Source organism: Chiloscyllium punctatum, chromosome 10, assembly GCF_047496795.1.
Source record: "Chiloscyllium punctatum isolate Juve2018m chromosome 10, sChiPun1.3, whole genome shotgun sequence".
In the NCBI taxonomy this organism is placed as follows: domain Eukaryota; kingdom Metazoa; phylum Chordata; class Chondrichthyes; order Orectolobiformes; family Hemiscylliidae; genus Chiloscyllium; species Chiloscyllium punctatum.
The window spans coordinates 76,211,029-76,225,293 of NC_092748.1; the positions used below are offsets into that span (position 1 = coordinate 76,211,029).

At 40.8% G+C, this 14,265-nt stretch overlaps 1 protein-coding gene across 2 annotated transcripts in view; it reads right to left on the reverse strand.

Moving 5' to 3' along the window:
- Positions 1-14,265, reverse strand: part of lmln (leishmanolysin-like (metallopeptidase M8 family)) — an 82,972-nt gene that overhangs the window by 25,450 nt on the left and 43,257 nt on the right. For both annotated transcript variants that reach the window (XM_072579592.1, XM_072579593.1), the window contains exons 7-10: positions 2,673-2,778; positions 2,437-2,531; positions 2,081-2,198; positions 602-709 (exon numbers count right to left, since the gene is read on the reverse strand). In XM_072579592.1, the coding sequence (XP_072435693.1) occupies positions 602-709; positions 2,081-2,198; positions 2,437-2,531; positions 2,673-2,778 (427 nt within the window). The remainder of the gene's footprint in view (positions 1-601; positions 710-2,080; positions 2,199-2,436; positions 2,532-2,672; positions 2,779-14,265) is intronic.

Consider the following 14,265-nt stretch of genomic DNA (forward strand, 5'->3'; position numbering starts at 1 on the left):
ATTACCTTGATTTAAAGATCATGTTGTTCTACTCGCTTTATTTACTCTACATTTTCAAATATAGTCTACATTCACAAATCATATCAGGGAAGTCTTCCTAAGTGAGTAGCATCAGATCTGAACTATTTTCAAAGCTTAGTTACAAATTCTGTAGTTTTCAACTGTAAATGATGAACAATTAAATCAGAATGTAACTTTCAAGAATAAAAAAAATCCAAAACATTAACTTCACTATCAAATTAGCCTTTGCAAAATCACATGTATGTGCCACATAGAGAGAAATGGACTATGGGACTCATTTTAACATTAACTGACATTTTAATGTAAAACCCACAAACAGGAGCTTTTAGCTTTGTAAAAGAAGTTGTTATAGTTTCTGCTGCTCTGCTTAAGGACAAACACAGCTGTTCACTCCTAAACCAATTCCCTTCATGTCAAAGTTGTTCAGCGTTTTTGTTCTATCTGAATGAGATATTTGTGAAAACTAACATTTTCACTACTATTATGAATGCAATCCTCAGCAGAAATAATTTGTGTAGACTGTAGCTTCAGTGAAACACTTGCTTCTTAAATTAACTTGAAAATCATGAATCAATCTTACCTCCAGCAATCTCTTTTCCCAGTGATTCAGTTCAGTACCCATTCCACCTTGATTCTCAAGTTCCATTCCTTCAAGACTTGGGCAGTTAAAGTGGTTCTGAGCTTCTTTCTGCATAAAACATAACCAGATTTAACTGTTACAGTAAAATTAATTTTCCAGCTAAATAACTTTTATGAATTAAACTGCAAAAGAGAGAGAGATGGGGCAGTCACAGTAATGTCATTGGACCAATAATCCAGAAAGCCAGGCTAATATTCTGGGAACACAAAGCCAACCACAGCAGCTCACGAAATTTGAATTAAATAAAATCTGGAATTAATAACAAGTCTAATGACAACTATTCTAACAACTGTTGAATGCCATAAAAACCCATCTAGTTCACTAATGCCCTTTAGAAATTTGCTGCCCTTATTTAGCGTAACCTACACATGATTCCATACTCTCAGAATATGCCTGACTGTAACAGGCCCTTTGAAATTGCCTCATAAGCCAATTAACTGTATCAAACTATTATGAAATCTGAAGAATGGCATGAAACCAGGCAGACCACCTGGCATCAACATTGGCACTGGAAATAATGATGATAACACTGCAAAATTTTTCTTAAACACTGGAACTCCTGGAACTTGAGCCAAAATTGGGAGCACTCTTCCATCACTAGTTAAGCAACAGTCTGACAGTGTGATACTCTCAGAATCATATCTTAAAGATAATGTCCAGGACACCCAATATCACCATTCCTGAAATTCATACAGTACGGACAATCAGCTGTGATGGCACAGTGGTATACTATGAAGAAAGAGTTGCTCTAGGAGTCCTCAGTGTTGACTGTGGGCCCTGTGAAATCTCACAGTATCAAGTCAAAACATGGGCAAAGCCATTGCCTGCTGATTATGGGCTCCTGCTCACAAAACCACCTGCAACCAGCCTCCAGTACTCCTCCAATCTGTACACCATTTGGATGAAGCATGGGGTAGTATGAAAGAGCTCATTCGGTCATATCAATACGTGAAAAATACATTTACTCTTCTGCTGTTTTCTGTCAGTCCATTCTCTATTAATTCCATCATTTTGTCTCTCTCAGAACGCTTTATTGAAAAATTTTTTACGTCAATATGTCATTAGATTAGATTAGATTACTTACAGTGTGGAAACAGGCCCTTCGGCCCAACAAGTCCACACCGCCCCGCCGAAGCGCGACCCACCCATACCCCTACATCTACCCCTTACCTAATACTACGGGCAATTTAGCATGGCCAATTCACCTGACCTGCACATCTTTGGAGTGTGGGAGGAAACCCACGCAGACACCGGGAGAATGTGCAAACTCCACACAGAGAATCGCCTGAGGCGGGAATTGAACCCGGGTCTCTGGCGCTGTGAGGCAGCAGTGCTAGCCACTGTGCCACCCATAATCTACTGCAATCCCATTTTCCAACATGAAAGTTTTAAAAAAAAGGTATTTTTGTTAATACTCACAACAACACGTGGAGTTACAAGGAGGAGGACCTCATGATTAAGTTTTTTGTTTCCCCTTATATCCCATAACCTTGATGCCTTGCGTGCAACTTTGTCACTCCACTGATACAATCCAAGCCTATTCAAATAAAAATGTGCAAGCTGTGATTACAATGCGGTTCAAGGTATTTAAAAAAAATCTAACCAGCAGTGACTACAGATGATAACTTATAGCTCTGGCAAGTATTTTGGCTTACGATTGAGCAAACAAACAAGTATTCAAACTACAAGATGTATTTTAAAACACACCTTATACTAGATGACAACAAACTGGGTTCTCTCAAAGTTTAAAAAAATGCACAAAACATCCTGCTTACGATTCATTAAAAGATGGAAGACCATTTGCCTTTCTTGCAGTTAAAGGTTTTCCCTCATCATCACGGTAGAAAGCAAAAAGTCCTGCAGAGAAGCCCTGAAATGTAACAGAAAAGAAACATATTTTCATATTTGGAATAACTGTATCTTAATAAAACTAGGCACATCATGGTTTCAAAATAACATTTAATGATGAGCTTTGCAAATTGAAAATGAACATAAGTCGCAGTGAACCTACCAAAGCATGGACAATTTCATGCTTCACAGTTGACAACATGCCCTTGAACTCTTGTGGCTCAGTGGGAATCATACCTGGACATAGGTTTGCATATCCTGCAATAGGCCTGCAAAGTCAACGGAAGTAATTCATTCATATAAATAACAATAATAAATAAGGGAAGTAATTCATTCATATAAATAACAATAATAAATAATATTACAAATGCTAGCTTTTCTAATGTTTCATTTGAAAAGAGTTTCTATATTGAACTACTTGTTCATTAAAAAAAATCTATAAAACATTAATAGTACAGATGCATTTTATAGATAAAGACAATTCTTATGCTAAATAATAGTATCATTTACATACCAGAAGAACTTACTAGACTTTGTTGTGCCAAAATTCTAGGAGGTTAATAATTCAACAATTACTTTTGTGAGCAAAAAGAGATTTGGAATGGAAACAGATAAAAACATGACCACCATTATAACATCACTGCACTTTTCCTTTTTATATTTTGTGGAAAAAGACTGCAACAGCTGAATCAGATTTTGAACATTTTCAATCTTCGCAACTTTTCATGAGTATTCTGCTTCTAATTTCTGGCTGCAGAATAATCTAGACTGGAATCTGAATATTGAAGGGTATGTGACACTTAAGAAGGACAGGAAGCTGAAAAAGTGTGCAGGAATAACTCTGGTAATTAAAGTTGATACTAACACAATAGATGGAAATGACTTTAATTCAGGAAATCAGGATACGGAAGCAGTTTGGGTACAGATGAGGATTTTTTTTCATGGGAATGAGTGGGTTGCTGGCCAAGCCCAGCATTTATTCCCCATGCTTAATTGTCCAGAAGGCAGCTAAGAGAAAAACACATTGCTGTGGATCTACAGTCACATGTAGGCCAGACCAGGTAAAGATGGCAGATGCCTTCCCTAAAGGACGTTAATGATCCAGATGGATTTTTCCAACAATTGACAATGGATTCACGATCATCATTAGGCTCTTACTTCCAGATTTTGTTGAGTTCAAACTACACCATCTGCCATGGCGTGGTTCGAACCTGGGTCTCCAGAATATTATCTGGGTCTCTGGATTAACAGTCTAGCAATAATACCACTAGGCCATTGTCTCCCCTTTAATAAAGGGGAGAGGTCTTGTTTGGGAGCTGTGTACAGGCCACTAACAGTAACGACATGGTAGGAAAGTGTATCAAGGAAGAAATAATGGGAACTTGTCAGCACTGGGGATTTTGACCTACACAGGGAAAAGTAGTCTAGGAATTTATTGCATGTTTTTGAGATAATTTCTTAGACCAGAATAGTATGGTACCACCCAGAGAGCAGGCTATACTAGACCTGGTTTTGACCAATGAAATAGGAATAAGTACTGATGTCATAGTGAAATGGCCCTGGGTTACAGCAACCATAATATGATTGAATTTTACATACAGTTTAGGGAAGAGAAGTGTAGGCCCAACTATTATTTTGAATGTAAATAAGAGCAATAATGAGGACATGAAAGCAGAGCTAGGGAAAGTGTACTGGGAGGTTAGGTTAAGGGATAAGTCAATAGTGACAAACATTTATTCCAGAGAGTATAGAATAGATATTTTTCAACAAGTAAGAAAAATTCCATTGGATGGACCTAGCATGTGTAGTTAACTAAACCAAAAGTCAAAGATGGGTTGAAACTCAAAGGGCAAACATAATTCGGCAAACATAGATCACAGCTGTATGAAGATGTAGGTGTACTGTACCTTTAAGAGAGTTAAAAGCTAACAGAACTACCTGACACAGTATCAAGTGTTCTGAATAAGGTAACAATGTAACACTTGGTCGATAGCTAGATTAGCTGGTTTGCCTGGAAACGACAAAAACAAATTCGAACTAGGCCAATCGGTTTAAATAATACCCTGAAAATGACCAAACTCCGATCAAGTTTGAATTTAGTATATTGACAATCTTAAAAGCCAATGAAACAATTCAATGTTTTGGGGTATAAGACTGGGGAAAATTGAATAGTTGAAGAGAACTGCAAAGCCACCAGCATCTGCAGACTGCCCAGAGAATAGCTCTCTTAAAGGTTTCACACAGAATAGCTCTCTCTTAGTGATCAGTGACTTGTGAAACAGAAAACCCCAACAAGAAGAAAAGACGACTGACGAAGAGAAGATTTGACATCTAGCTGATTTTGAAAACTTGAATTTTTGGGAAATCTTAATTGGGGGGGTTTATGGGACTATTATTGTAAAAGGGGAAGGTAAAAGATAGGTTAGAGGAAGGAGCTGTAAATAGTTGTTAATTATTCTCTATTATACTTTAAGAAATAAAGTTGTTAATTTTTATTTTAAATAGTTCTTGGCCTCTCGAATTTTCAAAGATTACTGCATGGGATAATTATTTTCTGTGTTGCTGGTTTAAATTAAGCAGGAGGGTTTACCCAGTGTCATAACGCAGGTCATAAGATGTGCTGCAGTGGCTTAATGGATTAAAGTGCTTGCTGTGTTCATTTCTCAGTAGTGCCTTTCTGTCTTCAGGAGAACTTTTTTACATCGACATGTAGATGGTCTTACAAAAGATGTTACAGTGTTAGAGCTAATTCTGGGAAACGAAGCCAGATAGGTACTCGAGGTTGCGCCATAGTGATAGCAACCACAATACAAAAAAATTTGTTATTGAGAAAGAAAAAGATGGCATGCAGATGGATTGGTTGGGGGGGAGGTAGATTATATTAAAATTAGCTCAAAGTAGACGGAACAGTAGTTCCTGGAAGGAAAATCCATAGCAAAAGAGCAGGAGGCAAAGAGAAATTGAAAGTACAGGTACAAGATGCTCCCATTAGGGTTGAATGTACAAGCAACAGCCTAGGAAATACTGAATATCTAGGAATATTCAGAACAGGATACAAAGGATAACAGAGGAAACAAATCAACGGAAGACTTCGTGATGTACTGAATGTGCAGAGATGGAACTTAAGAAAGGAAGTAGAAGAGTGAAGAGTGAAGAAAAAGAGAGAGAGAGAGAGAATAAAAAAAATCACTGGTGGGCAAAATTAGGGATTCCTACAAGTATATCATGAGGAAGAGAATAACCAATGAAGTAGTAGGGCTCTTTAGGGACTGGTGGGAATCTGTGTGGAGCCATAGGACGTTGGTAGAGTATTAGTTAAGTACTTCATATCTGTTCACGAGGAAGGAGGAGGATGTAGATACAGAATAATGGCCAAAAGGCCGCTTCTGCATTGTATGATTCTATGATTGGACAGAATATAAAGAACTATTAAAAGATTAATAAGGAGGGAAATATTAGTGGGAAGCCAGAGGATTGAGAAGCATTTAAAAACCAGCACAGGACAACTAAAAAGCAATAAGAGGGGAGAAGATGAAACACAGTAAAATATCAGAACTTCCAAGAGACTCATGTGCTGAGGTGAGTGTAGTGGCCATCACTAAGGACAAGGTGTGAAGGTGGATAAGTTAACTGGATCAGATGAACTAGCCCACAAGCTTCTGAAAGAGATAGTTGTGGAGGCATTGGTGGTAATCTTTCAGGAATTGCTGGAGTCAGAGAGAGAGTCCGAAAAGACTGGATAATGACTATTGTGACACGCCTGATAAGGGAGGGAGGGAAACAGAAAATGGAAAATTGTCAGCCAGTTAGTGTGACATCGGTCACTGATCAAGTTTTAGAGTTCATTATTAGTAGAGTAGCTTTAGAGTTGAGAGTAAAGTAACTTTATTTGTTATTTCTACCATATACAGCTGGTACAATAACAACAAGACAGCATTCCGCCAGGACCAAGATGCTATATGAAAACACAGACTACACAGGGCAGCATAAAATACATGGAAAAGTGCAAAACATGCAAGACAGCACAGTAATTCCTGACAAAACAAGACAATAGGTACAGTGGTGGACAAATTACACTAATAATGAATGATCATTGATAAAACATTGTTTTAGCAGCAATTCAAAAATTTGTCCAAGAATTGCAAAATGGAATAGAATGTGATCATATAGTGTTAAGGAGTCTAATAGCTTGGGGAAGAAACTATTACACAGTCTGGCTGTTAAGAGACAGAATGCTCTGGTATCTTCTGCCAGATGGCAGGAGGGAGAAGAATTTGAACGAAGAATGTGTGGGGGTTGTCCACAAAGCTGTTAGCCTTGCGAATGCAGCGTGTGATGTAAATGTCTGTAATGGAGGGAAGGGTGACCCTGTGATGTTCTCAGCTGTCCAGTCTTACGGTCCAAGACGGTTCAGGAATTGCAATTCCTGAACTAGGCAGTGAGGCAACTATTCAGGGTATTCTCAATGAACCTTCTGTAGAATGTGATGATGATGGATGATGGGAAATGGGCTTTCCTCAACCTATGCAGCTGAGTTTTCTTGGCTATGGAACTGGTATTGAGGGACCAGGTGAGAGTCTCTGCCAGGTGGACACCAAGAAATTTCATGCTCTTCGCGAACTCCATGGGGGAGCTGTCGATGTCCAGCAGAGAGTGAATGCTCTGTTTCCTCCTGAAGTCAACAACCGTCTCTTTCATTTTGTCCACGTTCAGAAACAGGTATTTGATGCTGCACCAGTCTGTTAGCCACTGCACCTTCTCTCTGTATGCTAACTGATTGTACTTGCTAATGAGACCCATTACCGCCATGTCATCAGCTAACTTGGCTGATGGTCATGTGTCAGCAAGGTGAACAGCAGTGGACCGTGCACACAGCCATGGAGGGCCCCTGTCCTCAGTGTGATGGCATTGGAGATGCTGTTCCCTATCTGGACTGACTGAGGTCTCCCAGTCAAGAAGTCCAGGATCCAGTAACAGAGGGAAGTATTCAAGCCCAGCAATCTCAGCTTTCCAATCAGGTGCTGAGGAATGATAGTGTTAAATGCAGAACTGAAGTCTATGAACAGTAATCTGACATAGGTGTCCTTCTTGTCTAGGTGGATAAGGGCCAGGTGGAGGGTGATGGAGACATCATCTATTGAGCGGTTGGGATGTTAGGCGAACTGCAGGGTGTCCAGTGAGGGAGACAACAGGGTCTTGATATGCCTCATCATGAGCCTCTTGAAATACTTCATGATGATAGGTGTTAATGCAATGGGGCAGGAGTCATTAAGGCAGGACACTGAAGACTTCTTCGGCACAATGGTAGCAGCTTTGAAGCACATTGGAATTATAGCGCAATTCAGGGAGATGTTAAAAATGTCCACGAGAACGTCTGCCAGCACGTCAGAGTATCCTCTGTGCACTCTGCCAGGGATTTTACCTGGTCCATCAGCCTTAAGTGAGTTGACTTTGCACTGAATTTTCCTCACGTCAGCCGTGGTAAGACACAACACCTGGTCATTGGGAGGGGAAATGGTCTTCCTCGCTGCCAAGTCATTTCGTGCCATAAACCATGCATAGAAGTTGTTCAACTCATCCAGGAGGGTGGCTTGACCAGCATAAGCAGGCAATGCTGCTCTGTGGTTGGTGATGGCCTGAGTACCCTTCCACATGCTCCGCATATCACTGCTGTCCTGAAAAGGGCTGCATATTCTTTGTGTGTATGCACACTTTGCCTCTTTGATGACCCGGGGCAGACTGGCCCTCACTGTTGTTAGGGCTGCCTTGTCATCTGATCTGAAGGCTAAATCACGCGTCCTCAGTGGTGCACACACCTTTGCAGTCATCAATGGCTTCTGGTTGGGAGAAGTGATGGTCTTAGACGCAGTGATGTTGCCAATGCACTTGCTAATGTAGCAAATCACTGAGGCTGTGTACTCCTCTAAGCTTTGATGTAGGTTTGCTCACTGGACTGGAAGGTTCATTTCCAGACGTTTCATTACCCTACTAGGTAACATCTTCAGTGGGCCTCAGGCGAAGCAATGCTGAAACTTCCTGCTTTCTATTTATATGTTTGGGTTTCTTTGGGATGGTGGTGTCATTTCCTGTGGTGTTATTATTTCCTGTGGTGTTGTTATTTCCTGTGGTGAAATAAACAGTCGTGAAGAGCAGAAATAGCTCCTGCCGATCAGGAGCTTTCACCTGCTTCAGAACCGTTTTGACACATCTGACGAACACTGTATGCTGGAATTAGCAGAACAGAGATGTGGTCTGAAGAGCAAAGGTGGGGGCAGGGCTCTGCCCTGAATGCATTGGGGATGTTTTTATAAACAAGATCTGGCATGTACCCCCCTCGTGTCACAAAGTCCATATGCTGATGGAATTTAGGGAGCAATCTTGAGATTCGCATGGTTAAAATCTCCAACATCAACAGACAATCCACAAATTAGGGTGTATGTTCTGCAGTTCACAAATAACCCCATACAGTTCACAGAGTGCCTCCTTAGTATTGGCACTGGGAGGAATATACACCCGATGATAAAGACAGCAGTGAATTTCCATGGCAAATAACAACGTCTGCATCTAACAATCACAAACTCCACCAGTGATGAGCAGTAACTGGAGACTAGCACAGAGTCCTTGTACCATTTTTGTGTTGATGTAGACACAGAGATTCCCACCATGAGCCTTACCGCACAGAGCTGCATTTCTGTCAGCGCGAAACAAGGCAAGCCTGTCTAGTTGGATGGCAGTGTCTGGAACTCTGCTGCTAAGCTAAGTTTTTGTGAAAACAAGGACACAGCAGTCTCTAACCTCACTCTGAAAAGCCTGCCACAGTCGGATGCAGTCCGGCTTGTTGTCCAAGGAGCAGATATTGGAGAGCAGAACGGAGGGGAGATCTGGCCAGTTAGGGTTTGTTTTTAGCTGAACATGAACTCCTGCCCGCTTACTGCACTTCCACCTCCTTGCACACCACTTCTGATATCTCAACACCCGGCCACCAGCATCAGACGAGGCCAAGGACTGGAGGCCTGGTCGCCTCAGCAAGCCAAGATGGCAGAACTCCTTCAACAGCTCTCCATTCAGGTTTGTTTTCGGCCGGTTCCTGGACTGTAGCAGTATTTGTCGACTGTAACACCAAGTTTACTGCTCCTGTTCCTCCTGTGCCTTAGAAAACTGAAATTAAGTAACCCTATGTCAGGAGAGGCCGCAGCGAGCTGCCGCCGCACCACTATTACAGAGCACTGACTTTAACAATGAGACTGCAGAGTACTTGGAAGTGGATTGTAAAATTGGGCTGAGTTAATACAGCTTTGTCAAAGGGAAGTCATGCCTGACAAATCTGTTAGAATTCTTTGAAGAAGTAATGAGCAAGTTAAACTAAGGCAGGTCAGTGGACATGATCTATTTGGATTTTCAGATGGTGTCCAACAAGGTGACGCAAAGGAGGCTGCCAAATATGACAAACCCATTGTGTTAAAGGCAGGGATAGAAGATTGGATGACTGGCAGAGTACAAATTAAGGGTCTTTTTCAGAAACACAGCCGGTGACTAGTAAAGTTCTGCAGGCATCAACGTTGGGACCACAATCATTCATGTTATACTTTAATGATTGGGACATAGGAACTGAGGATATTGTTACTAAGTTTTAAGATGACACAAAGATTGGTGGAGGGCTAGGTGGTGTTGATGAAGTAGAAAGGTTGCAGAAGGACTGGAAAGGCTAGCAGAAAGGGCAAAGATGTGACAAATGGAACAGTGTCAGAAATTGAGAGGTTATGGACTTTGGCAGGAAAAAAGATGTAGACTATTTTCTAAATAGGGAAAGGCTTTGGAAATCTGAAGCACAAAGGGACTTAGGAATCCTAGTTCAGGATTCTCTTAAGGCTAGCATGTAGGTTCAGTCAGCAGTTAGGAAGGCAAATGCAATGTTATCTTTAATTTCAAGAGGACTAGAATACAAGAGGAGAGAGGTACTGCTGAGGCAATATAAGGCTGTGGTCAAATAACATCTGGAATATTCTAAGCACCCATATCTAAGGAAGGATGTGCCTGGCTTGGAGAAGGTCTAAAGTAGGTTTACAAGAACAATCTGTGGAATGAATGGCTTGTCATATGAGGAATGGTTGAGGATTGTGGGTCTAGTACTCGATGGAGTTTCAAAGATTGGGGGAGGGGCATCTCACTGAAATTTTTACAGCATAGAGAGAGGCATGGAGAAAATGTTTCAATTTGCAGAAGAGAAGAGGATCTAAGAGTGCAACCTCAGAGTGAAGGTGTGACCCTTTTGAACTGAGGTGAGGAGAACTTTCTTCAGCCAGAGGGTGGTCAAACTGTGGAGCTCATTGCCACAGAAGGTTTTGGAGATCAAGTCAATAAGTGCATTTAAGACAAAGGTGGGTAGCTTCTTGATTACTAAAGGAATGAAAGGTTATAGGGACAAGGCAGGAGAATGGTGTTAAGAAATATGTCAGCTATGATTAAATGGCAGATCAAAGACTGATGGGCCAAAAGGTCTAAATTTGCTTTTTTATGGCTTTATTAGGCTGACAGGATATCAGAAATGCTATACCACAGGGCTCAAGACTAGGCCCTTAACTCTTTACAATTTATGTAAAATAATTTAGATTAAGGGAGTGAAGGTATGGAAGAAAAATTTGCTTATGACACAATGATAGATAGGAAAGTGAGTTATGAAGATGGCATTTGGATCTTACAAAGAAAGTAGGCTAAGTGTATGGACAAATATTTGGCAAATGGAATAGATGAAAAAAATGGTGGCTAATGTTATATCACTTTTTAAGAAAGGTGGGAGAGAGAAAGCAGGAAATTATAGACCAGTTAGTCTGACCTCAGTGGTGGGAAAGATGCTGGAGTCTATTATAAAGGATGAAATTATGGCACATCTGGATAGTAGTAACAGGATAGGACAGAGTCAGCATGGATTTATGAAGGGGAAATCATGCTTGACTAATCATCTTGAATTTTTTGAGGATGTAACTCTGAAGATGGACGAGGGAGATCCAGTAGATGTAGTGTACCTGGACTTTCAGAAAGCTTTGGATAAAGTCCCACACAGGAGGTTAGTGAGCAAATTTGGGCGCATGGTATTGGGGGCAAAGTACTAGATTGGAGTGAAAATTGGTTGGCTGATAGGAAACAAAGGGTAGTGATAAATGGCTCCATTTCGGAATGGCAGGCAGTGACCAGTGGGGTACCGCAGGGATCCGTGCTGGGACCGCAGCTTTTTACAATATATGTTAATGATATAGAAGATGGAATCAGCAATAACATTAGCAAATTTGCTGATGATACAAAGCTGGGTGGCAGGGTGAAATGTGATGAGGATGTTAGGGGATTACAGGGTGACCTGGACAATTTAGGTGAGTGGGCAGGTGCATGGCAGATGCAGTTTATTGTGGATAAATGTACGGTTATCCACTTTGGTGGCAAGAACAGGAAGGCAGATTACTACCTCAATGGAATCAATTCAGGTAAAGGGGCAGTACAGAGAGATCTGGGTGTTCTTGTACACCAGTCAATGAAGGCAAGCATGCAGGTACAGCAGGTAGTGAAGAAGGCTAATAGCATGCTGGCCTTCATAACAAGAAGAATTGAGTATAGAAGCAAAGAGGTGCTTCTGCAGCTGTACAGGGCCCTGGTGAGACCACACCTGGAGTACTGTGTGCAGTTCTGGTCTCCAAATTTGAGGAAAGACATTCTGGCTATTGAGGGAGTGCAGTGTAGGTTCACGAGGTCAATTCCTGGAATGGCGGGATTACCTTACACTGAAAGACTGGAGCGACTAGGCTTGTATACCCTTGAGTTTAGAAGACTGAGGGGGGATCTGATTGAGGCATATGATTATGAAAGGATTGGACACTCTGGCAGCAGGAAACATGTTTCCGCTGATGGGGGAGTGCCGAACCAGAGGACACAGCTTAAAAATACGGGGTAGACCATTTAGGACAGAGATGAGGAGAAACTTCTTCACCCAGAGAGTGGTGGCTGTGTGGAATGCTCTGCCCCAGACGGCAGTGGAGGCCCAGTCTCTGGATTCATTTAAGAAAAAGTTGGATAGAGCTCTCAAAGATAGTCGAATCAAGGGTTATGGAGATAAGGCAGGAAGTGGATACTAATTAGGAATGATCAGCCATGATCATATTGAATGGCGGTGCAGGCTCAAAGGGCTGAATTGCCTACTCCTGCACCTATTGTCTATTGTCTAAAAAAATGTGAAACTGGCAAAAATGAAAAAGCATATTACTTATATAGTGAGAGTTTGCAGATCTCTGGTATCAGAGATCTGAGTGTCCTCATCAATGATTCACACAGTTTAGTATGCATTCAGCAAGTAATCAGGAAAGTGAATAGACTTGCTATGGAAAGGATTTTATTAAATTGGAAAGGATTCAGAAAAGATTTACAAGGTTGTTGCCAGGACTGGAAGGTTTGAGCTTGTGGATAGGCTAAACACTTTTCTACTGAAGCACAGGAAGTTGAGGGATGACCTTAGACAGGTTTATAAAATTATGGGTGGCATAGAGTAGGGGAGGGTAGGGGAGTTCAAAACCAGGGGCACATTTTTAAGATGTGAGGAAAAAGATTTAAATGAGACCTGAGAGACCCCTTTTTCACAAAATTCATATTTGGAATGACCTGCCAGAGGAAGTGGAAGGTGCAGGTGCAGTTAAGACATTTAAAAGATATCTAGATAGGTACATTAATAGGAAAGGTTTTAGAGGGATATGGACCAAACGCTGGCAAGTGAGACTAGTTTAATTTTGGAAACTTGGTCAGCATGGACTAGTTGAACTAAAATGTTTATCCCCATGTCGTATGACTATCATATCATGGTTTATTGTGAGGGGAATTAATGATAAAAGTAGCGAGGTTTGGCATCAGTTATATGGGGCATTTTTGAGTCCACATTTAGAGCACTGCATAAAGCATTGATCACACTACATTTACAGAAAGATGTTAATGGGTTGGAAGCATTTGAAGAGGTTTACTAGACTAATATTCAGATGGATGGAATGCCTTATGAGGAAAGGCTAGACCTACATCCTTTGAATTTAGAGTCAGAGGTGACTTAATTAAAATCCTAGGGGATATGATCAGGTTGATATTGGAAACAATTTACACATGTGACAATGTAGAACTAGTGGTCATAGTTTAAAAACAAGGGGCACCCATTCAAAAGAGATGAAGAAGCACTTTTTCTCTCAGAGGGTTGAAAGTCTTTGGAATGCCCCACCTTAAAACAGATTTGGTGCAGAATCTTTCAATATTTTTAAAAAAGAGGTAGATATATTTTTAATTACCAAGGGGGTGAAAGATTATCGGGGATATGTAAAAATATGGAGTTGAGGTCACAATGGGATCAGCATCATCTTACTGAATAGCGGAACAGGCTCAAAAGGCTGAGTGATCTACTTTTGTTCCTTGTTTGTAATTTCCATTTTAAAATAAACTCTGCTGATAGTTTTCTCTTTCTCTATTTCTGACCTGCTAACTAACCTTCCCAAATCAATTTAGGATTTAAATTAATACAATTTCAGTTACAGGTCAGTATAACAGGAGCATTGAACAAAGTTTACTGAATCTTATTGAGATATTACAGCAATACTTTAGGCAGTTGATATAAATAAAGAGTATTGGAACAGTAGCTGAGACAGGGTTTTCCTTTGGAAAGCAATCATAACATGGTAAATTTTGGGACTTAGTTTGAGAGTGAAAAGCATGAGTCAGAAACAATTCTGCTGAACCTAAAT